Here is a 25812-nt window from a genome sequence, read left to right on the forward strand (position 1 = left end):
CTACCTTAGAAATTACTAGGGTTACCCATAGCACACTATTTTTCTAAGCTCCATGTACTTATCCAAAAGTCTCTTAAAAGACCCTATCGAATCCACCTCCACCACCGTTGCTGGCAGCCCATTCCACGCACTCACCACACTCTGCATAAAAAAACTTATCCCTGACATCTCGTCTGTACCTACTCCCCAGCACCTTAAACCTGTGTCCTCTTGTGGCAACCATTTCAGCCCTGGGAAAAAGCCTCCGACTATCCACATGATCAGTGCCTCTCATCATCTTATACACCTCTATCAGGTCACCTCTCATCCTCCGTCACTCCAATGAGAAAAGGCCAAGTTCACTCAACCTGTTTTCATAAGGCATGCTCCCCAATCCAGGCAACATCCTTGTAAATACCTTTTCCATGGTTTCCACATCCTTCCTGTAGTGAGGCGACCAGAACTGAGCACAGTACTCCAAGTGGAGTCTGACCAGGGTCCAAGATTATAATGAGAGACGCAGAGATGGCAGAGGAATTGAATGTGTATTTTGCATCAGTCTTCACTGTGGAAGATATCTGCAGTATATCAGATATTCAAGAGTGTCAGGGAAGTGAAGAATGTGCAGTGAAAATTACAACTGAGAAGGTGCTCAGGAAGCTTAATGGTTTGAGGGTGGATAAATCTTCTGGACCTGGTGGAATGCACCCTTGGGTTCTGAAGGAAGGAGCTGGAGAGATTGTGGAAAGGCAAATTTTGACACTATGAGGCAGAAACTTGCAAAGCTTGATTGGAGTAGGTTGTTTGCAGGCAAAGGGATATTTGGTAAATGGGAGTTATTAAATGTGTGGAACTGAGAGTTCAAGATCTGCAAATCCTGTCAGAGTCAAGGGCAAGCTGGTAGGAACAGAGAATCCTGAATGGTGAGGGATATTGAGGCTCTGGTCAGGTAAAGGAAGTGAGCATGGGTCAGGTACAGGCAGCTGAGATCAAATGAATCCTAAGAGGGCTGTAAGGATTGCCACAGGACTTATAAGTATATTAGGGGAAATATATTTTAGAGACATGCCAAATCTGCACAAACTTCGAAGAAAATAGAGGTGCTGCTGTACCTTCATTTTAATGTCAGTTATGTGCTGGTCCCAGGGTAGATCTTCTAATGATAACGCCAAAGAATTTAAAATTATTGACCCTTTCCACCTCCAACCTCCTGATGAGGACTGGCTCACAGAGCTCCAGTTTCCCCACTCAGTTCTTTCGTTTTGCTGAGTTTGAGTGGGAGGATGTTGTTCTGGTGATGTTCAACCAGATTTTCAATCTTCCTCCCATAAGCCGATTCATCACCATCTTTGATTTGGCCAGGAACTTTGGTGTCATCAGCAAACCTGAATTTGGAGCTGCACTTAGCCTCAGCCATATATATAAAGTGTGTAGAGCAGGGGGTTAAGCATACAGCTTTGTGGTGCACCTGTGCTGATGGTGATTGTGGAGATGTTGTTGCGAGCTTGAACTGACTACAAGTGACAAAATCAAGGATCCAGTTGTACAAGGAGTTAGAGGACTAGGCCTTGAGGCTTACTGATTAGCTTTGAGGGGCTGATCGTGTTGAATACAGAGCTGTAATCAATGACGAGCATCCTAATGTATGCATCTTCACGGCCCAAATATTCCAGGGCAGAGTGAATCAGCAATGAAACAAAGAAACATAGAAAGCCTGCAGCACAATGCAGGCCCTTTGGCCCACAAAGTTGTGCTGAACATGTCCCTACCTTAGAAATTACTGGGGTTAGCCATAGCCCTCTATTTTTCTAAGCTCCAGGTACCTATCCAAAAGTCTCTCAAAAAATACCCTATCGTATCCACCTCCATCACCGTTGCCGGCAGCCCATTCCACACACTCACAACACTCTGCGTAAAAAATTTACCCCTGATATCTCCCCTGTACCTACTCCCTAGCACCTTAAACCTGTGTCCTCTTGTGGCAACCATTTCAGCCCTGGGAAAAAGCCTCTGACTATCCACACGATCAAAACCTCTCATCATCTTATACACCTCTATCAGGTCACCTCTCATCCTCTGTTGCTCCAAGGAGAAAAGGCCGAGTTCACTCAACCTGTTTTCATAAGGCATGCTCCCCAATCCAGACAACATCCTTGTAAATCTCCTCTGCACCCTTTCTGTGGTTTCCACATCTTTCCTGTAGTGAGGTGACCAGAACTGAGCACAGTACTCCAAGTGGGGTCTGACCAGGATCCTATATAGCTGCACATTACCTCTCGGCTCCTAAATTCAATTCCATGATTGATGAAGGCCAATACACCGTGTGCCTTCTTAAACACAGAGTCAACCTGCACGGTTGCCTTGAGCATCCTATGGACTGGTACCCCAAGATCCCTCTGATCCTCCACACTGTCTTACCATTAATACTATATTCTGCCATCATATTTGACCTATCAAAATAAACCGCTTCACACTTATCTGGGTTGAACTCCATCTGCCACTTCTCAGCCCAGTTTTGTATCCAATCAATGTCCCACTGTAACCTCTGACAGCCCTCCACACTATCCACAACATCCCCAACCTTTGTGTCATCAGCAAACTTGCTAACCCATCCCTCCACTTCCTCATCCAGGTCATTTATAAAAATTACGAAGAGCAAGAGTCCCAGAACGGATCCCTGAGGCACTCCACTGGACACAGACCTCCATGCAAAATATGACCCATCTACAACCACTCTTTGCCTTCTGTGGGCAAGCCAGTTCTGGATCCACAGAACAATGTCTCCTTGGATCCCATGCCTCCTTACTTTCTCAATAAGCCTTGTATGAGCGACTTTGTCACATGCCTTACCTTATGAAATAGCACTTGCTGTTGACCTGTTGTGACGATAAACCAATTGGAGCAGATCCAAGTGAATCCTGAGGGAGGAGTTGGTCTGTTGCATAATCAGCCTCTCAATGCCCTTCATCACAGTGGATGGAAGTGCTACTGGATGATAGTCATTGAGGCAGGTTGCTAAGTTCTTCTTGGACACGTTTATGATTGAAACCTGCTTGAAGCAGGTGGGTACTTCAGACTGGCAAAGTGAGAGGTCTTCAATATTGAGCCAGGTGCTTTCTGTGGGTTCACACTCCTGAAGGATGCTCTCACAAGTCTGAGAAGCTGAAATTGTAGTGTTGTCAGGGGCTGTGGGAGTTTGTGTGGGTGCCTCCATGTTCTGTTGGTCAAAACAACCATAAAAGGCATTGAGCTCATCTGGCAGTGAAACCTTGTTGCCGCATATGTTGCTTGGTTTTACTTTGTAAGAGATGATAGCATTCAAGTTTCATCACAGTTGAATAATAAAAATAAAATCTGATTCCTTGGGACATATTTGACATAATTATACTTCTTTTACAAGCATTACCCTTTTGTTGCAACCTTATATTGTATTTTTTATGTAAATACTTAGGATAGAAAACAATATAATGGAAATTTATCAAGCCATGAAGGCTGACATCGTTTCTGCTACTCCAGTCACATGCTGAGAGGTGCTGAACTTTGTTAAGTCCATCTACATACATATATTACTAAATGACAATGACCACTTCATTAAATGGATACACAGGAAAATGCTGATGCTGGAATGTGAGCAAGTCAATTATCAGGGGAGGACTGGGGAGATTGAAGTAAGTGTTGAACAAACTTCCAGTAGAAGTGGTTGAGGTAGGTTCGATATTATCATTTAAAGAAAAATTGGATAGATATATGGACAGGAAAGGAATGGAGGGTTATGAGCTGAGTGCGGGTCGATGGGACTAGGTGAGAGTAGCGTTCGGCACGGACTAGAAGGGCAGAGATGGCCTGTTTCCGTGCTGTAATTGTTATATGGTTATATGGTTATAAGAAGCAGGCAGCTGGAGGAACTCACCAAGTCAAGTAGCATAAACAAGAGAAATTCTGTGGATGCTGGAAATCCAAGCAACACACACAAAATGCTGCCGGAAGTCAGCAGACCAGGGTGCCTCTATGGAAAAAAGTACAGTCGACATTTCAGGCTGAAACCATTCGGCAGGACTGGAGAAAACGGGCTGAGGAATAGATTTGAAAGTTGGGGGTGGGGAGGGGAGACAGAAACACAAGGTGATAGGTGAAACCTGGAGGGGAAGGGATGAAGTAAAGATACCTGGGTGTAAAGTAGCATAGAAGGGCCAAAAGGGAAAAGAAAATTTTGTATTAGTTTTGGAATTCCACCTTCCTCCACCCATCCCCAAACAACATGGATACTGTACATTGTATTCTCAAATCCCCTAAAAAGAGCATGAGGTCATGTATGTTTTATATTATTTACCATAATGAAGTGCTTCAAGGGTTTGGTTATGGTAAAATTAAGCCCTTTCTGAACAATGGTCTGGATCCATTGTAGTTTGTCTATTACCACAACATCACTACAGTGGACACAATTTCACTGGTTCTCCACTTTGCTCTAGAGCACCTAGACAAAACACACATACACCAGGTTGCTGTTTATCAGTTACAGCTCAGCACCACCATCCCATTATTATTAATCAACAAGTTTCAAGGCTTTGTACGTCCCTCTGCAGCTGGATCCTCAACTTCCTCATCAGGAAACCACAGTCATTGTGGATTGGTAATGATATTTCCTTCCAGCTGACAATCGACACAGGTGTACCTCAAGGATACATATTTAGCCCACTGCTTATGATGCATGGCTAACCACAGCTCAAACGCTTTCTACAAATTTGTAGATGACACCTCTGTTAGTAAAATCTCAAATGGCTTTGAGGAGATATACACAAGAGAGATGCTTCCACTGGTTGAGCAATGTCACAATATCAACCTTAAACTCACTATCAGCAAGATCAAGGAAGTAATTGTGGACTTCAAGAAGGGAAAGTTGGGAGAAGACACACCCTTGGAGCGGGTAGGGTCAGCAGTGGAAATGGTAAGCAGTTTCAGATTCCTGGGCATCAGCATCTTGGAGGATAAATCCTGGGCCCTATCTAGTGGCAATCACAAAGACGGCATGCCAGTGGCTATTCTTTGATCAGAGGTTGAAGAGATATGGTGTGTTACAAAAGATTCTTGCTAATTTCTATAGATGCATCACAGCCTGATATGGAGGCTTTAATGCATAGAACTGCAAAAAGCTGCAGAGGCTTGTAGACTCAGTCTGCTTGATCATAGGCAGAGCTGTCCTCACCATCAAGGTCATTTCAAGAGGCAGTACCTCAGGAAGATGGCATCTATCACTAAAGACCCTCAACATCCTTTCGAATGCTTTCGTATTATTATTTCCACCAGGGAGAAGATCATGGAGCCTGAAGACTCAACTCAATGACTCGGGAACAGCTGCTTCTCTGCACCATCACATTTTGAAATGATGCATGAACCCTGAAAACTACCTTGTTATTCTGTTGGTTTACACTAAATTGGAAAATAAATATAGTAATTTTATGTCCACACTGTACTACTGTCATATAATGATAAATTTTATGGCTTACCAGTCAGTGATGATAAATCTGGTTCTGATTCTTGGAAGTCTGGCAAACAGTGAGATGAGGGAATGGCTGGTAGTATAGTTAAACATATGGTAGATGAAACTTAATGCAGGGATGTACAAACCGATGCATTTAGCATGGATATTTACAAGCATGTTTGAGAATTGTGCCGTGGACTGAGCACACAATCAAAAAAAATCAATGGAGGGGTCTCAAGCTTTATAAACAAAGAAACAAAAGGCACATGAGTAAGAAGATTATGTTGAAAAAAAAGCAAAAAGCCATAAAGAAGGCAGGACAGCTGCTATATTTCATGAGGAATGTGAGGAGATTTAGTCTGTCATCTAAGACAGTCGAAAACTTCTGTAGACGTACTGTGGAGAGTATTCTGACAGGCTGCATCACTGTCTGGTATGGGGGAGTGTTACTGCACAGGATTGAAAGAAGCTACAGAAAGTTGTAAAATAAGTCCACTCCATCTTAGGTACTAGCCTTGGTAGTATCTAAGATATCTTCAAGGGATGCTGTCTCAGAAAGGTGGCGTCCATCATTCAGAACCCACATCACCCAGGACATAAGACCATAAGGCCACGAGACATAGGAGCAGAATTGGGCCAGAATGGCAGTCTCATCATGGCTGATCCTGGATCCCACTCAACCCCACACACCTGCCTTCTCACCATATCCTTTGGTGCCCTGACCAATCAGGAAACGATCAACTTCCACATTAAATATATCCACGGACTTGGCCTCCACCGCATTCCGTGGCAGAGCATTCAACAGATTCACTACTCTCTGGCTAAAAAAATTCCTCCTTACCTCTGTTCTAAAAGCTTGCCTCTCAAATTTTAAGGCTGTGCTCTCCAGTTTCGGATACCCCATCATAGGAAGCATCCTTTCCACATCCAACTTTTCTAGTCCTTTCAACATTCAATAGGTTTCAATGAGATTCCGCGCATTCTTCTAAATTCCAGTGAGTACAGGCCCAAAGCCGCCAGATGCCCCTCATTGACATGCCCTCTTCTCGTAGTTATCTTTAGGAAAGCCTGAAGACGCACACTTGGAGATTCAGGAACAGCTTCTACCCTCTGATTTTGATTGGACTTGAACACTGCCTCACTTCTATTATTGCTGATTTAGCACTGTTTTCAATTTAACTATTTCATAGACATATAAACTTACTGTTATTTATTTATTTCACTCCCCCCCCCCCGTATTATCATGTATGTCACTGTACTGCTGCTGCTAAGATAACAAATTTCATGACATATGCCAGTGATATTAAATCAGTGAATCTGATTCTGATTCATCAACTCTTCTGGTAACTTCCTCAAAAACTCTGGATAGATGCAAATTTTTGGAGATGTATGTATCCTGTGCTGACAGCATATTAGTTTAACTCAGCATCATGATCACTGCAAACGCTGTCCTGTTCCATATTTTATGATAAAGTATGCACCCCACATTTGGTATAAGTTTCTTTCTCAAGCACAACAGTTGCATCCAGTAGAATGATGGTTACCGTCTCTCTCAGAGTGACAGTGATGCATCAGCATTCTTTTTCTAGCAACCACACAAAATGTTGGGGGAACTCAGCAGGCCAGGCAGCAAATACGGAGAAAAGTACAGTCAACATTTTGGGCTGAAACCCTTTTTTTGTTTAGCATTCTTTTCCTCCTGCTGTACCCTGCAGGTGACTGCCAAATCCCAGTTATATTACCTTGTTCCTCTCAAAAGTGCATTTTACACTTCACTCTGCCTTCTCTTCTGCAGTTCCTCTCAGAAAACATAGAAATCTACAGCACATTACAGGCCCTTCAGCCCACAATGTTGTACCGACCATGTAACTTACTCTAGAAACTGTCTGGAAATACCCTACCACATAGCCCTCTATTTTTCTAAGCTCCAGGTACCTATCTAAGAATCTCTTAAAAGATCCTATTGTATCTCCCACTACCACCTTCGCCAGCAGTGTATTTTATCATCCTTGTTTACTTGTTCACAGCTGTTCCTTGAAATGGAACCTTTATGCTCATTGTCTGAAATTCTCTGACAGACAGCACTTGTTTCAGCTGCATGGTTCCTTGGATATTTCAGTCTTCGTTTTCTCTGCATTCATTTAGTGTTCCAGCTCTGGTTTGATTCATTCATTCATTAGAACGTTCCTGATAGGTTTAACGTAGTTGTTCTGTCCTAGGCTAGCCACCTGCTTTCAAAACCTCATCACTGTCTCATAGCTTAAAATAACACCCTGGTTTTCACATCCAGCAATCTCTAAACATCATTTGTTTGCACACGTTCTTTGTAGTTAGCGTTGTTTCTGACCTAATTGATTGCACTGAGGTACAGAGTCCATGCATGTTGTAATTGCTTTAACCATTTATGCAACAATATTAAAACATTAAGACACAGCAGAAAGGCATTTAAAAAAAGCTTCACAATATCTTTTCATTTGCTCTGAGTAGATTTTATGTTTGACGTGATGAACATTTCATTCTTATAATGTAAATAATATGGTAGGTATTCCATCGCTCTACTGTATATATTACCATTTGTCTGTTAATTAGGTGTTAACGTTTTTGGTTCAAACAATGGTTATCATTTTCTGTGTATACTCATTGGACATTGGAGCTGTTCATTTAAGCACTATTTCTTGTAAGTCTACACACCAATTTCAAAATTATACACCTCTACTTAACTGATATTTTCTTTCACTTTACAGAACATGTCAGAAAATGACATTCAAAGATTCCCCACACTACGTGTGCCGTAAGTAATTCTAAGGATATTTATGCATGCAAAGTACAGCTTGAAAGAGGGAGTAATTCATGCAAACTATGCGGTACCTACATTACAGTCCATAGCACTGAAATCTGAGTGTTACCATATGAATTGCATTCTTCAACTTATGCGAGGCAACAAGCCTTTCCTTGGCCAACTGTTCATTCTCAAATAGATTTATTTGTAAACAATCCCATTTGCTACAAACATATTGGAATTGGAATATTATTGTAACATGCACTAAGGTATTGTACAGTAAAAAGCTGATCTTGTATACTGTTCATACAGTGCATTGAGGTAGAACAAGGTAAAACAGTAAAAGAATGCAGAATAAAATGTAACATCTACAGACAAAGTGCAGTGCAGGTAAACATTAAGATGCAAAATCATAACGAGGTAGATTGTGAGATCAATATTATCATACTTCGAAACCTTTATAGTCTTATAAAAAGTGGAGTACTTCTGAGTCCTTTAGCCTTGTGGAATGTGCTCTCAGGCTTAGAATGTGCTATCTTATCTTATGCATGTTGGGGAAGGGGAGAAGTGAAAATATTTGGGAAAGGTGGGGTCTTTGATTACACTGGCTGCTTTGCTGAGGCAGCAAGAAGTATGGAGTCCATAGAGGACAGGCTGGTTTCGATGGGGTGCTGAGTTGTGACCACAACTCTCTGCAGTTTAATACAACTTGGAACATGGAAGTGCAGGCCCTGCAGCCTACAATGTTGTACTAACCTTTTACTCTAAGATTAATCAAACCTTTCACACCTAAATAGCTCTCATTTTTTCTTTCACCTATGTAGCTATCTAAGAATCTCTTACATGTCCGTAATGTATCTGCCTTTACCATCACCTCTGGCAGTGTGTTCCATGCACCTACCATTCACAGGGTGAAAAAAATGATCTCCAACATCCCCACTATACTTTTCTCCAACCACCTTAAAATTATGTTTCCTCATATTACACACTTCCATTCTTGCTGTCTACTTTTTCTAGGTCTCATACCAAGACTCTTTATTCTACATGGAGATCATAGACCAGCGGTAAACAATGACCCTTTACTCCTCTCCAAAAATACTGTCTGACCTGCTGAGTTCCTCCATCATTTTCTATGTGTTACTCTGATTTTCAACATCTTCAGAATCTCTTGGGCTTATGTTATACTCCATCTACTACCTCCCTCTGCCTTCTGGGGACAAGCCAATTCTGAATCAATGCAGCTAAGTTCTCCTGGATCGCGTGCCTCCTGACTCTCAGAAAGAGCCTACCATTAGGAACCTTGTGAAGTGCCTTACTAAAATACATATACACTGCTCAATTTGTTTTGTCACTTCCTCAAAGAATTCACTCACGCTTGTGAGACAAGAATTGTCCTTTACAAAGTCATGCTGACTATCCCTAATCATGCTATGCTTTTCCAAATGCTTGTAAATCCTACCTCTAAGAATCCTTTCCCACCACAGATGTAAAACTCACTGGTCTATAATTCCTAGGGTTATCACTTGGAGTAACCCAATTGTCCTTTCTTGAACAAAGGAATAACATCCACCACCTTCCAAACTTCTGGTACTGTTCCTGTGGCCAGTGAGGACATAAAGATCAATCTCAAAGGTGCATACATCGCTTCCTTTACTTTCTATAGTAACCTGGTGTATATCCCTTCAGCCCTGGTGACTTACTTATCCTAATAGAAACATAGAAAACCTACAGCACAATACAGGCCCTTCGGTCCACAATGCTGTGCTGAACATGTCCTTACCTTAGAAATTACCCAGGGTTACCATAGCCCTCTATTTTTCTAAGCTCCATGTACCTACCCAGGCATCTCTTAAAAGACCCTATCGTAGTTGCCTCCACCAGTGTTGCCGGCAGCCCATTCCACGCACTCACCACTTTCTGTGTACAAAAACTTACCCCTGACATCTCTTCTGTACCTAATGTTTTTGAAAAGTTCCAGCACTTCCACTTTCATAACATCAACGTGTTCCAGCATACCATCTGTTTTATCCTGCCCTGACTTCCATCAAGGTCTGTCTTACTAATGAATACTGAAGCAAGGTATTCATAATGGACCTTCCCTATTTCTTCTGACTCCAGGCATATGTTCTCTCTTTCATCTCTGATCAGTCCTACCCTCACTCTGGTCATTCTGTTCTTCATGGGGTTTTCCTTAACCTTCCTTTGCCAAAACCTTCTCATGGCCCTTGTTTTCTCTCAAGTCCATTCTTAATTGTTTCTGATCGCATCCAAGAGATCCTGAAGTGGGAGAGAGAGGAGCCAGAGGTCATGGTACATATAGGTACCAATGACATAGATAGGAAAAGGGGAGAAATCCTGAAAGAAGAATATAGGGAGTTAGGAAGGTAGTTGAGAAAAAGGACCGCAAAGGTAGTAATCTCGGGATTACTGCCTATGCCACGCAACAGTGAGAGTAGGAATGCAGTGAGGTGGAGGATAAAAGCGTGGCTGAGGGATTGGAGCAGGGGGCAGGGATTCAAGTTTTTGGATCATTGGGACCTCTGTTGGCGCAGGCGTGACCTGTACAAAAAGGACAGGTTACACTTGAATCCTAGGGGGACCAATATCCTGGCGGGGAGATTTGCGAGGGCTACTGAGGTGACTAGAATGGTTGGGGGGGAGGGAATCAAATTCAAGAGACTAGGAGAGAGGAGGTTAGTTCACAAATAGAGAAAGCAGGTGGATAGTGTGTGAGAGAGGATAGGCAGGGGACAGAGATCAGGAGCATTCAGACCAAAGAGGTAGGGGACAAGGAAGAAAAAGATAACAAAGTTGTTTGCTCCATGGAGGAGGTGGGACCGGTACAAACAGGACGGTCTGCACCTGGGCTGGACTGGAACCAATGTCCTAGGGGGAGCGTTTGCTACTGTTGTTCAGGAGGATTTAAACTGATGTGGCAGGGGGATGGGAACAAGTGCAGAGAGACAGAGGGGTGTAAAATGAGGGTAGAAGCAAACAGTAGTAAGGTGAAAAGTAAAAGTGGCAGGCAGGTAAATCCAGGGCAAAAATAAAAAAGGGCCACTTTTCAACATAATTGTATAAGGGCGAAGAGTGTTGTAAAAGCAAGTCTGTGTGTGTCAAAGCAAGGAGCATTTGTAACAAGGTGGATGAATTGAATGTGCCGGTAGTTATGAATGAACATGATATAATTGGGATCACAGAGACATGGCTCCAGGGTGACCAACGATGGGAGCTCAACATGCAGGGATATTCAATATTCAGGAGGGATAGACATGAAAGAAAAGGAGGTGGGATGGCATTGCTGGTTAGAGAGGAGATTAATGCAATAGAAAGGAAGGACATTAACCAGGAGGATGTGGAATCGATATGGGTAGAGCTGCATAACACTAAGGGGCAGAAAAAGCTGGTGGGGGTTGTGTACAGGCCAGCTAACAGTAGTAGTGAGGTTGGGGATGGCATTAAACAGGAAATTAGAAATGCATGTAATAAGGGAACAGCAGTTATAATGGGTGACTTCAATCTGCATATAGATTGGGTGAACCAAATTGGTAAGGGTGCTGAGGAAGAGGATTTCTTGGAATATATCTGGGATAGTTTTCTGAACCAACATGTCGAGGAACCAACGAGAGAGCAGGCTAGTCTGGACTGGGTTTTGAGCAATGAGGAAGGGTTAGTTAGCAATCTTGTCATGCGAGGCCCCTTGGGTAAGAGTGACCGTATTATGGTGGAACTCTTCGTTAAGATGGAGAGTGATATAGTTAATTCAGTAACAAAGGTTCTGAACTGAAAGAAGGGTAACTTTGAAGGTATGAGACGTGAATTAGCTAAGATAGACTGGCAAATGATCCTTAAAGGGTAGACGATGGATATGCAATGGCTAGCACTTAAAGATCACATGGATGAACTACAACAATTGTTCATCCCAGTTTGGCAAAAGAATAAACCACGGAAGGTAATTAGGGATAGTACGAATTCCAAAGAAGAAACATACAATTTAGCCAGAAAAAGTGGCTCACCTGAAGACTGGGAGAAATTCAGAGTCCAGCAGAGGAGGACAAAGGGCTTAATTAGGAAAGGGAAAAAAGATTATGAGAGAAAGCTGGCAGGGAACATAAAAACTGACTGTAAAAGCTTTTATAGATATGTGAAAAGAAAAAGATTGGTTAAGACAAATGTAGGTCCCCTACAGACAGAAACAGGTGAATTGATTATGGGGAGCAAGGACATGGCAGACCAATAGAATAACTACTTTGGTTCTGTCTTCACTAAGGAGGACATAAATAATCTTCCGGAAATAGTAAGGGACCACGGGTCTCGTGAGATGGAGGAACTCAGGGAAATACATGTTAGTAGGGAAGTGGTGTTAGGCAAATTGAAGGGATTAAAGGCAGATAAATCCCCAAGGCCAGATGGTCTGCATCCCAGAGTACTTAAGGAAATAGCCCAAGAAATAGTGGATGCATTAGTGATAATTTTTCAAAACTCTTTAGATTCTGGATTAGTTCCCGAGGATTGGAGGGTGGCTAACGTAACCTCGCTTTTTAAAAAAGGAGGGAGAGAGAAACCGGGGAATTATAGACCGGTAAGCCTGACATTGGTGGTGGGGAAAATGCAAGAGTCAGTTATCAAGGATGTGATAACAGCACATTTGAAAAGCAGTGAAATCATCGGACAAAGTCACCATGGATTTGTGAAAGGAAACTCATGTCTGACGAATCTCACAGAATTTTTTGAGGATGTAACTAGTAGAGTGGATAGGGGAGAACTAGTGGATGTGGTATATTTGGATTTTCAAAAGGCTTTTGACAAGGTCCCGCTCAGGAGATTAGTGTGCAAACTTAAAGCACAGGGTATTGGGGGTAAGGTATTGATGTGGATAGAGAATTGGTTGGCAGACAGGAAGCAAAGAGTGGGAATAAACGGGACCTTTTCAGAATGGCAGGCAGTGACTAGTGGGGTACTGCAAGGCTCAGTGCTGGGACCCCAGTTGTTTACAATATATATTAATGACTCAGACGAGGGAATTAAATGCAGCATCTCCAAGTTTGCGGATGACATGAAGCTGGGCGGCATTGTTCGCTGTGAGGAGGATGCTAAGAGGATGCAGGGTGACTTGGATAGGTTAGGTGAGTGGGCAAATTCATGGCAGATGCAATTTAATGTGGATAAATGTGAGGTTATCCACTTTGGTGGCAAGAACAGGAAAACAGATTATTATCTGAATGGTGGCCGATTAGGAAACAGGGAGGTGCAACGAGACCTGGGTGTCATTGTACACCAGTCATTGAAAGTGGGCATGCAGGTACAGCAGGCAGTGAAAAAGGCGAATGGTATGCTGGCATTCATAGCAAGAGAATTCAAGTACAGGAGCAGGGAGGTACTACTGCAGTTTTAGTCCCCCTAATCTGAGGAAAGACATTCTTGCCATAGAGGGAGTACAAAGAAGGTTCACCAGATTGATTTCAAAAACTCAAACACAAAGAATTCTGCAGATGCTGGAAATTCAAGCAACATACATCAAAGTTGCTGGTGAACGCAGCATCTCCAGGAAGAGGTACAGTCGACGTTTCGGGCCAAGACCCTTCATCCGGACTAACTGAAGGAAGAGCTTGTAAGAGATTCCAGCAACACACATCAAAGTTGCTGGTGAACACAGCAGGCCAGGCAGAATCTCTAGGAAGAGGTACAGTCCACGTTTCGGGCCAAGACTCTTACTAGCTCTTCCTTCAGTTAGTCCTGACGAAGGGTCTCGGCCCAAAACGTTGACTGTACCTCTTCCTAGAGATGCTGCCTGGCCTGCTGCGTTCACCAGCAATTTTGATGTGTGTCACCAGATTGATTCTTGGATGGCAGGACTTTCATATGATGAAAGACTGGATCGACTAGGCTTATACTCTCTCTGGAATTTAGAAGGTTGAGGGGGGATCTTATTGAAACGTATAAAATTCTAAAGGGATCGGACAGGCTAGATGTAGGAAGATTGTTCCCAATGTTGGGGAAATCCAGAATGAGGGGTCACAGTTTGAGGATAAAGGGGAAGCCTTTTAGGGCCGAGATGAGGAAAAACTTCTTCACACAGAGAGTGGTGAATCTGTGGAATTCTCCGCACAGGAAACAGTTGAGGCCAGTTCATTGACTATATTTAAGAGGGAGTTAGATATGGCACTTGTGGCTAAAGGGATCAGGGGGTATGGAGAGAAGGCTTGTACAGGGTTCTGAGTTGGATGATCAGCCATGATCATACTGAATGGCGGTGCAGGCTCAAAGGGCCAAAGGGCCTACTCCTGCACCTATTTTCTATGTTTCTATGTTTAAACAGAGAGTAGGAGGTGGAGAGTTTCTTAAATGCATCTATTTTAATGCTAGGAGCATTGTAAGAAAGGTGGATGAGCTTAGAACATGGATTGATACCTGGAAATATGATGTTGTAGCTATTAGTGAAACGTGGTTGCAGGAGGGGTGTGATTGGCAACCAAATATTCCAGGATTTTGTTGCTTCAGGTGTGATAGAATAAGAGGGGCAAGGGGGGAGGTGTTGCATTGCTTGTCAGAGAAAATATAAGAGCGGTGCTCTGGCAGGATAAATTAGTGGACTTGTCCAGGGAGGCTATTTGGGTGGAATTGAGGAATAGGAAAGGTGTTTGTGAAGCTTATAGGGGTGTATTATAGACCACCTAATGGGGACCAAGAACTGGAGGAGCAAATGTGTCAGGAGATAGCAGATATTTATAGTAAGCACAAGGTTGTGATTTTAATTTTCCACACATAGACTGGGAAGCCCATTCTGTAAAAGGGCTGGATGGTTTGGAGTTTGTCAAATGTGTGCAAGATAGTTTTTTGCAGCAATACATAGAGGTACCAACTAGAGAAGGGGCAGTGTTGGATCTCCTGTTGGGGAATGAGGTAGGGCAGGAGACGGAGGTATATGTTGGGAAGCACTTTGGGTCCAGTGATCACAATACCATTAGTTTCAATATAATTATGGAGAAGGATAGGACTAGACCTGGGGTTGAGATTTTTGATTGGAGAAAGGATAACTTTAAGGAGATGCGAAAGGATTTAGAAGGAGTGAATTGGGATAATTTGTTTTATGGGAAGGATGTAATAGAGAAATGGAGGTCATTTAAAGGTGAGATTTTGAGGGTACAGGATCCTTATGTTCCTGTTAGGTTGAAAGGAAAGGTTAAAAGTTTGAGAGAGCCATGGTTTTCAAGGGATATTAGAAACTTGGTTCGGAAAAAGAGAGGGTTCTTCAATAAATATAGGCAGATTGGAGTTAATGAGGTGCTCGAGGAATATACAGAATGTGAAAAGAATCTTAAGAAAAATTAGAAAAGCTAAAAGAAGATACGAGGCTGCTTTGGCAAGTAAGGTGAAAATAAATCCAAAGTGTTTCTACAGTTATGTTAATAGCAAAAGGATGGTGAGGGATAAAATTGGTCCCTTAGAGAATGAGAGTGGGTGGCTATGTGTGGAGCCAAAAGAGATGGGGGAGATTTTGAACAATTTCTTTTCTTCGGTATTCACTAAGGAGAAGGAAATTGAATTGTATAAAGTAAAGGAAACAAGAAGGGTAGTTATGGAAAGTATGACGATTAAAGAAGAGGAAGTACTGGCGCTTTAAAGGAATATGAAAGCGGGTAAGTCTCTGGGTCCGGACAAGATATTCCCTAGGGCCTTAAGGGAAGTTAGTGTAGAAATAGCAGGGGCTCTGACAGAAATATTTCAAATGTAATTAGAAACAGGGGTGGTGTCGGAGGATTGGCATATTGCTCATGTTGTTCCATTGTTTAAAAAGGGTTCTAAGAGTAAACCTAGCAATTATCGGCCTGTGAGTTTGACGTCAGTGGTGGGTAAATTGATGAAAAGTATTCTTAGAGATGGTATATATAATTATCTGGATAGACAGGTTCTGATTAGGAACAGTCAACATAGATTTGTGTGTGGAAGGTCATGTTTGACAAATCTTATTGAATTTTTTGATGAGGTTACTAAGAAAGTTGACGAGGGTAAAGCGGTGGATGTTGTCTATATGGACTTCAGTAAGGCCTTTGACAAGGTTCCACACGGAAGGTTAGTGAGGAAGGTTCAATCGTTAGGCATTAATATCGAAATAGTAAAGTGGATTCAGCAGTGGCTGGATGGGAGATGCCAGAGAGTAGTGGTGGATAGCTGTTTGTCAGATTGGAGGCCGGTGACTAGTGGTGTGCCTCAGCGATCTGTACTGGGTCCAATGTTGTTTGTCATATATATTAATGATCTGGATGATGGGTTGGTAAATTGGATTACTAAGTATGCAGATGATACTAAGATAGGTGGCATTGTGGATAATGAACTAGGTTTTCAAATCTTGCAGAGAGATTTAGGCCCGTTAGAAGAGTGGGCTGAAAGATGGCAGATGGAGTTTAATGCTGAAAAATGTGAGGTGCTACATTTTGGTAGGATTAATCAAAATAGGACATACATGGTAAATGGTAGGGCATTGAAGAATGCCGTAGAACAGGGGGATCTAGGAATAATGGTGCATAGTTCCCTGAAGGTGGAATCCCATGTGGATAGGGTGGTGAAGAAAGCTTTTGGTGTGCTGGCCTTTATTAATCAGAGCATTGAGTATAGGAGTTGAGATGTAATGTTGAAATTGTATAAGGCTTTGGTAAGGCCAAATTTGGAGTATTGTGTACAGTTCTAGTCACTGAATTATAGGAAAGATATCAATAAAATTGAGAGAGTACAGAAGAGGTTTACTAATATGTTGCCTGGGTTTCATCTCCTACGTTACAGAGAAAGGTTGAACAAGTTAGGTCTTTATTCTTTGGAGCGTAGAAGGTTGAGGGGGGGACTTGATAGAGGTGTTTAAAATTATGAGGGGGATAGACAGAGTTGACATGGATAGGCTTCTTCCATTGAGACTGGGGGAGATTCAAACAAGAGGATATGAGTTGAGAGTTGAAGGGCAAAAGTTTAAGGGTAACATGAGGGGGACGTCTTTACTCAGAGAGTGGTAGCTGTGTGGAATGAGCTTCCAGCAGAAGTGGTTGAGGCAGGTTCGATGTTGTCGTTTAAGGTTAAATTGGATAGATTTATGGACAGGAAAGAAATGGAGGGTTATGGGCTGAGTGCAGGTCGATGGGACGAGGTGAGAGTAAAAGTTCGGCATGGACTAGATGGGCCGAGATGGCCTATTTCCATGCTGTAATTGTTATATGGTTATATAAGACCCTGGTCAGACCCCACTTGGAGTACTGTGCTCAGTTCTGGTTACCTCACTACAGGAAGGATGTGGAAGCCATAGAAAGGATGCAGAGGAGATTTACAAGGATGTTGCCTGGATTGGGGAGTATGCCTTATGAAAATAAGTTGAGTGAACTCGGCCTTTTCTCCCTGGATAACGGAGGATGAGAGGTGACCTGATAGAGGTGTGTAAGATGATGAGAGGCATTGATCGTGTGGATAGTCAGAGGCTTTTTCCCTGGGCTGAAATGGTTGCCACAAGAGGACACAGGTTTAAGGTGCTGGGGAGTAGGTACAGTGGAGATGTCAGGGGTAAGTTTTTTACTCAGAGAATGATGAGTGCATGGAATGGGCTGCCGGCAATGGTGGTGGAGGTGGATACAATAGGGTCTTTTAAGAGACTTTTGGATAGGTACATATAGCCCTCTTTTTATCTAAGCTCTATGTAAGCCCAGTAATTTCTCAGGTAGGGACATGTTCGGTCCAAATTTGTGGGCCGAAGGGCCTGTATTGTGCTGTAGGTTTTCCATATTTTTCTATGTTTCTATCCCCACAATGAAAATTCCTATTCTACTATCCCTGCAATGTCAATTCCCAGTCTACTATCCCCACCCAGACTATTCCCATTCTACTATCTCGACCCCAACTGTTCTGCTTCTACCATCCCCACAATGATAATTCCCATTCTACTATCCCTATCCCGACAAGTCCTATACTACCATCTCCACCCAGACTACTGCCATTCTACTATCCCCACCCTGACTATTCCCATTCTACTATCTCGACCCCGACTATTCTGCTTCTACTATCCCCACAATGATAATTCCCATTCTACTATCCCTATCCCGACAAGTCCTATACTACCATCTCCACCCAGACTACTGCCATTCTACTATCCCCACTCTGACTATTCCCATTCTACTATCCCTGCAATGTCAATTCCCATTCTACTATCCCCACCCCGACTATTCCCATTCTTCTATCTCTACACCGACAATTCCCTTTCTACTATCCTCACACCGAGTATTCCCATTCTACTATCTCCACCCCGACTATTCCCATTCTACTATCCCTGCAATGTCAATTCCCATTCTACTATCCCCACCCTGATCTTTCCCATTATATTATCCATACAATGTCAATTCCCAGTATACTATCCCCACTCCGACTATTCCCATACTACGATCCCCACCCTGACTATTCCCATTCTACTATCTCCACCCTAAATATTCCGATTCTAATGTCTCCACAATGACAATTCCCAATCTACTCTCCCCACCGATAATTCCATTTCTACTGTCAGCAGCCCAACTATTCCCATTCTGCTATCCGCACCCCGACTATTCCTATTCCACTATACCCACAATGGCAATTCCCATTCTACTATCCCCACCCCGACTATTCCCATTCTACTATTGCCACAATGACAATTCCCACTCTACGAATGTACTATCGCCACAATGACAATTCCCATTCTGTTATTCCCGTCTCGATTATTCCCATTCTACCATCCCCACAATGACAACTCTCATTCTACTATCCCTGTCCAGATTATTCCCATTCAACTGTCCCCTCAATGACAATTCCCATTCTACTATCCTCTGCACAACTATTCCCATTCTACTATCGCCACAATGACAATTCCCACTCTACTGTCCCCACCCAACTATTACCATTCTACAATCCCCACCTCGATTATTCCCCTTCTACAATCCCCACAATTGCAATTCCCATTTTACCATCCCCACAATGACAATTCCCATTCTATTATCCCTGTCCAGATTATTCCCATTCAACTGTCCCCTCAATGACAATTCCCATTCTACTGTCCTCACAATGACGATTCCTACTCTACTGTCCCCACTCTGACTATTACCATCCTACAATCCCCACCTCGATTATTCCCTTTCTACAATCCCTACAATGGCAATTCCCATTCTGCTATCCCTGCCCCGACTATTCCCATTCTACTATCCTCACCCTGTCTATTCCCATTCTTCTATCCCCAGCTAGAGAATTCCCATTCTACTATCCCCACACCGACTATTCCCATTCTACTATCTCCACCCCGTCCTTTCCCATTAAACTATCCCTACAATTTCAATTCCCAGACTACTATCCCCACCCCGGCTATTCCCATTCTACTACCCCCGCCTCGACTATTCCCATTCTTCTATCCCGACAATGACAATTCCCATTCTATATCCCCACAATGACAAATCCCATGGTTAAGCTCCTTCCTGGCTTCCTTATATAACTTTCCTTATATAACCCTTGGCCAATCCTGGCTTCCTAAACGTAAGTAAGCTTCTTTCTACCATTTGACTAGATGTTCCATCTCAGCCACATGACTGATTTACCTTCAGACCTTTCAGTTTCCCAATCACCTTCCCCCTTGTAAGAGCAGTAATTCACCCATCCCCAATTAAATGTATTCCCATACTGTTTGCTCCAATCCCTGTTCAAGACAATACAAGGGGTGATTGATAAGTTCGTGGCCTAAGGTAGAAGGAGTCAATTTTAGAAAACCTAGCACTTTTATTTTTCTTACATTTATACACTTAGTCCAGCGGTCGTGGAGCATACGGATGCCTTCTTTGTAGAAGTCATTGTCTTGGACCTCCAGAAGTGGTCCACAGCAGGAGTGATTGATAAGTTTGTTGTCTGAGGTAGAAGGAGATGCGTTACTAACTTCAAACTTTCTACATTTTCACTCAGAGTTGAACTGCTCGTGCATGTAATGAAAGCTGTATAACTCATCTCCTTCGACCTTAGGCCACAAATTTATCAGTCACCCCTGCTGTGCACCACCTGGAGGTGCAAGACGCTCTCGTTACATGAACGTGCAGTTCAACTCTTGGAGAAAGTTTGAAGTTAATAACTCATCTCCTTCTACCGTAGGCCACAAACTTATCAATCACTCCTGCTGTGGACCACTTCTACAAAGAAGGGGTCTGTATGCTCCACGACCGCTGGACTATGTGTGCACATGTAGGAGGGGACTATGTTGAAAAATAAATGTGCTTGGTTTTCTAAAACTGACTCCTTCTACCTTAGGCCACAGACTTATCAATCACCTCTTTTAGTAAAGGTCAGGAAGTTGTGGACACTGTCTCACTCACTGAAAGGCCTGTCACCTGACCTGGTTCATTGCCTGTCACCAGATCCATTATGGCCTCTCTAGTTGACCTGTCTACATATTGTATCAGGAGTCCTTCCTAACAAATTCTACCCCATCTAAAACTTCTGGTGGCAATCACTATTCGGGAAGTTAAAGTCACCCATGACACTGTTATTCTTATACCTTTCAAAAATCTGCCTCCCAAGCTGTTCCTCAGTGTTTCTGTTGCCCATTGGGGCCCGTGGATGGTTTATAAAATGCTCCCAGTAGAGTAACTGCTCTCTTTCTGTTTCTGATTTCTACCCACACTGACCTAGTAGCCAGTCTCTCCTCAACAATCTCCCTTTCTATAGCTGTTTCTTGTGGTCACAGGCCATCCTGGGGCAAGATAAGAAGAAAGATTTTCCACAAACTCGAAATGCTAATTATTGTATGCCAAGACATTTTTTTTTTTACTGAGTTTGCATTCATTCTGACTCTAAGATAACGCATAATTGCCAATATTACAAGTCTAAAACTATGCTTTGTTTATAACCTTCCAGGATAGGAACAAATATTTATTTTCAAATAAATTATCTGAGTTACCTCAGTTAACAGAAGTACATCTGAAACTATCATTATCGACAGTCCAAAAGAGGAGTTACATTATTATAGAGGTATAGAGTTATAGCATGGATTTCAGTCTTTGGCCCAAGGAGTCCATGCCAACATCAGTGTCAACCCAGCTAGTTCAAATTTCTTGCATTCAACCCATATCCCTCCAACCCTGCCCATGCATGCATCTTTTCCAAATGTTTTTTTATGACATTATCGTACCCATTTAGAACATTTCCTCTGGGAGCTTGTTCTATATCATCTTCAATGTGAAAATGTTGTCTCACAGGTCCCTTTCAAATCATTCCCCTTTCACTCTAAATCTATGCCCCCAGTTTTTGTCTCCCTTCCCTGGGGCAAAAAGTATTACTATCCAACTTATCAATGCCTCTCATCATTTTAAACACTTGAAGTCCATTTGCCACTCCTCAGCCCACTTCCTTAACTGATCAAGATCCCCTTGTAACCTACAATAACTTTCTTCACTATCAACAACACTTCCTAATTTCCTGTCAACTTACTGATCAAACCATATCTTTTTGCATCCAGATCCTTTATATACATAAATAATGAATAAGAAAGTTTCCAACACTAACCTTTGCAGCATTTCCGTTCTGAGAAAAAGCCAGTACTCTCTGCTTCCCATCTCCACGCCAGTTTTGAAACTACCTACCCAACCTTTCCAGACCAGCACCTTTTCAAAGGGTTTGCTAAAGTCCAAAGAGACAACATCCATAGTCCTACTCCATCTATCATTTTGGTTATTTAAGCATAATTACTTATTCCAAATGTCTGACAGAGAGCAGAACACAGTATTGTTAAGTGGACTGAGCATGAATGAGAACTTTACAAACATTTGCAAGGATGGTTAGTTTTACAAAGATAGTCTTTTTAACAGATCAAACTGATCTCTTAGAGCAGCTGTTGAAGTACAGTTTTATTTGGTTTGGTGTTGGTGTTTGGTGGAAGTATCAGATATGTGAGAAGGTAAATGGTAAAATAGGTTTGAGGGGATGACTCTGAGAGCCAGAATAAATGTGAAGGACAAATGGCCTCCTTCTGTGCCAGAAGCACAGAAGGGAGATTAGCGAGGGCTACTGAGGTGACTTTAAACTAGAATGGTTGTGGGGTGGGAATCAAATTAAAGAGGCTAGGCGAGAGGAAGTTAGTTCACAACAGGGGGATGGGAACTAGTGCAGAGAGACAGAGGGGTGTAAAGTGAGGGTAGAAGCAAAAAGTAGTAAAGAGAAAAGTAAAAGTGGCAGGCTGACAAATCCAGGGCAAGCATCAAAAAGGGCCACATTTCAACATAATTGTATAAGGGCTAAGAGAGTTGTAAAAGAGCGCCTGAAGGCTTGTGTGTCAATGCAAGGAGTATTTGTAAGAAGGTGGATGAATTGAAAGTGCAGATTGTTATTAATGATTATGATATAGTTGGGATCACAGAGACATGGCTCCAGGGTGACCAAGGATGGGAGCTCAACGTTCAGGGATATTCAATATTCAGGAGGGATAGACATGAAAGAAAAGGAGGTGGGGTGGCGTTGCTGGTTAAAGATGAGATTAACGCAATAGAAAGGAAGGACATAAGCTGGAAAGATGTGGAATCGATATGGGTAGAGCTGCATAACACTAAGGGGCAGAAAACGCTGGTGGGAGTTGTGTACAGGCCACCTAACAGTAGTAGTGAGGTCGGAGATGGTATTAAACAGAAAATTAGAAATGTGTGCAATAAAGGAACAGCAGTTATAATGGCTGACTTCAATCTACATGTAGACTGGGTGAACCAAATTGGTAAAGGTGCTGAGGAAGAGGATTTCTTGGAATGTATGCGGGATGGTTTTTTGAACCAACATGTCGAGGAACCAACTAGAGAGCAGGCTATTCTAGACTGGGTTTTGAGCAATGAGGAAGGGTTAATTAGCAATCTTGTCGTGAGAGGCCCCTTGGGTAAGAGTGACCATAATATGGTGGAATTCTTCATTAAGATGGAGAGTGACATAGTTAACTCAGAAACAAAGGTTCTGAACTTAAAGAGGGGTAACTTTGAAGGTATGAGACGTGAATTAGCTAAGATAGACTGGCAAATGACACTTAAAGGATTGACGGTGGATATGCAATGGCAAGCATTTAAGGATTGCATGGATGAACTACAACAATTGTTCATCCCAGTTTGGCAAATGAATAAATCAAGGAAGGTAGTGCACCCGTGGCTGACAAGAGAAATTAGGGATAGTATCAATTCCAAAGAAGAAGCATACAAATTAGCCAGAAAAAGTGGCTCACCTGAGGACTGGGAGGAATTCAGAGTTCAGCAGAGGAGGACAAAGGGCTTAATTAGGAAGGGGAAAAAAGATTATGAGAGAAAACTGGCGGGGAACATAAAAACTGACTGTAAAAGCTTTTATAGATATGTGAAAAGAAAAAGATTGGTTAAGACAAATGTAGGTCCCCTGCAGACAGAAACAGGTGAATTGATTATGGGGAGCAAGGACATGGCAGACCAATTGAATAATTACTTTGGTTCTGTCTTCACTAAGGAGGACATAAATAATCTTCCAGAAATAGTAGGGGACAGAGGGTCCAGTGAGATGGAGGAACTGATCAAAATACATGTTAGTAGGGAAGTGGTGTTGGGTAAATTGAAGGGATTAAAGGCAGATAAATCCCCAGGGCCAGATGGTCTGCATCCCAGAGTGCTTAAGGAAGTAGCCCAAGAAATAGTGGATGCATTAGTGATAATTTTTCAAAACTCGTTAGATTCTGGACTAGTTCCTGAGGATTGGAGGGTGGCTAATGTAACCCCACTTTTTAAAAAAGGAGGGAGAGAGAAACCGGGGAATTATAGACCGGTTAGCCTAACGTCGGTGGTGGGGAAACTGCTGGAGTCAGTTATCAAAGATGTGATAACAGCACATTTGGAAAGCGGTGAAATCATCAGACAAAGTCAGCATGGATTTGTGAGAGGAAAATCATGTCTGACGACATAGAATTTTTTGAGGATGTAACTAGTAGAGTGGATAGGGGAGAACCAGTGGATGTGGTATATTTGGATTTTCAAAAGGCTTTTGACAAGGTCCCACACAGGAGATTAGTGTGCAAACTTAAAGCACACGGTATTGGGGGTAAGGTATTGATTTGGATAGAGAATTGGTTGGCAGACAGGAAGCAAAGAATGGGAATAAATGGGACCTTTTCAGAATGGCAGGCAGTGACTAGTGGGGTACCGCAAGGCTCAGTGCTGGGACCCCAGTTGTTTACAATATATATTAATGACTTGGATGAGGGAATTAAATGCAGCATCTCCAAGTTTGCGGATGACACGAAGCTGGGCGGCAGTGTTAGCTGTGAGGAGGATGCTAAGAGGATGCAGGGTGACTTGGATAGGTTGGGTGAGTGGGAAAATTCATGGCAGATGCAATTTAATGTGGATAAATGTGAAGTTATCCACTTTGGTGGCAAAAATAGGAAAACAGATTATTATCTGAATGGTGGCCGATTAGGAAAAGGGGAGTTGCAATGAGACCTGGGTGTCATTATACACCAGTCATTGAAAGTGGGCATGCAGGTACAGCAGGCGGTGAAAAAGGTGAATGGTATGCTGGCATTCATAGCGAGAGGATTCGAGTACAGGAGCAGGGAGGTACTACTGCAGTTGTACAAGGCCTTGGTGAGACCACACCTGGAGTATTGTGTGCAGTTTTGGTCCCCTAATCTGAGGAAAGACATCCTTGCCATAGAGGGAGTACAAAGAAGGTTCACCAGATTGATTCCTGGGATGGCAGGACTTTCATATGAAGAAAGACTGGATGAACTGGGCTTGTACTCGTTGGAATTTAGAAGATTGAGGGGGGATCTGATTGAAACGTATAAAATCCTAAAGGGATTGGACAGGCTAGATGCAGGAAGATTGTTCCCGATGTTGGGGAAGTCCAGAACGAGGGGTCACAGTTTGAGGATAAAGGGGAAGCCTTTTAGGACCGAGATTAGGAAAAACTTCTTCACACAGAGAGTGGTGAATCTGTGGAATTCTCTGCCACAGGAAACAGTTGAGGCCAGTTCATTGGCTATATTTAAGAGGGAGTTAGATATGGCCCTTGTGGCTACGGGGATCATTGGGTATGGAGGGAAGGCTGGTGCAGGGTTCTGAGTTGGATGATCAGCCATGATCATAATAAATGGTGGTGCAGGCTCGAAGGGCCGAATGGCCTACTCCTGCACCTATTTTCTATGTTTCTATGTTTCTTTGTAAGCAAGTATAAGAAATACGCTAAATGGAATTTTACCTGAAAATTCTAAACATTAGCAGTTACTTCATACGCTGAACCAACTCCTGGACTTTTGTTTGGTATTTGTAGAGGATGTCTGGCTTGATGGACTTCATCCTAGCACCTTCAAAGAAGTGGCACCTTCAAAGAAGTGGCTAGAAAAGTCATTTTAATTTTGCATTGGTTTTAGTTTCCAGAATTTCCTGGATTTGGTGAAAGTTCCATTCAATTGGAAAGTAATAAATATAACTTGCTTTTTCAAAAAGGAGGGCTGTAGGTGGTCAGTCATTTTAACATCAGAAAAATAAACGAAGATATAATTAATCTCACGTTGGTGGGTACTTAGTAATCAGGAAGTCAA

General features: G+C 42.6%; 1 protein-coding gene across 3 annotated transcripts in view; it reads left to right on the forward strand.

Moving 5' to 3' along the window:
• Nucleotides 1–25812, forward strand: part of lcp2a (lymphocyte cytosolic protein 2a) — a 224335-nt gene that overhangs the window by 25988 nt on the left and 172535 nt on the right. For all 3 annotated transcript variants that reach the window (XM_063053707.1, XM_063053709.1, XM_063053708.1), the window contains exon 3: nt 8203–8249. In XM_063053707.1, the coding sequence (XP_062909777.1) occupies nt 8203–8249 (47 nt within the window). The remainder of the gene's footprint in view (nt 1–8202; nt 8250–25812) is intronic.

Source organism: Mobula hypostoma, chromosome 7 (assembly GCF_963921235.1).
Source record: "Mobula hypostoma chromosome 7, sMobHyp1.1, whole genome shotgun sequence".
In the NCBI taxonomy this organism is placed as follows: domain Eukaryota; kingdom Metazoa; phylum Chordata; class Chondrichthyes; order Myliobatiformes; family Myliobatidae; genus Mobula; species Mobula hypostoma.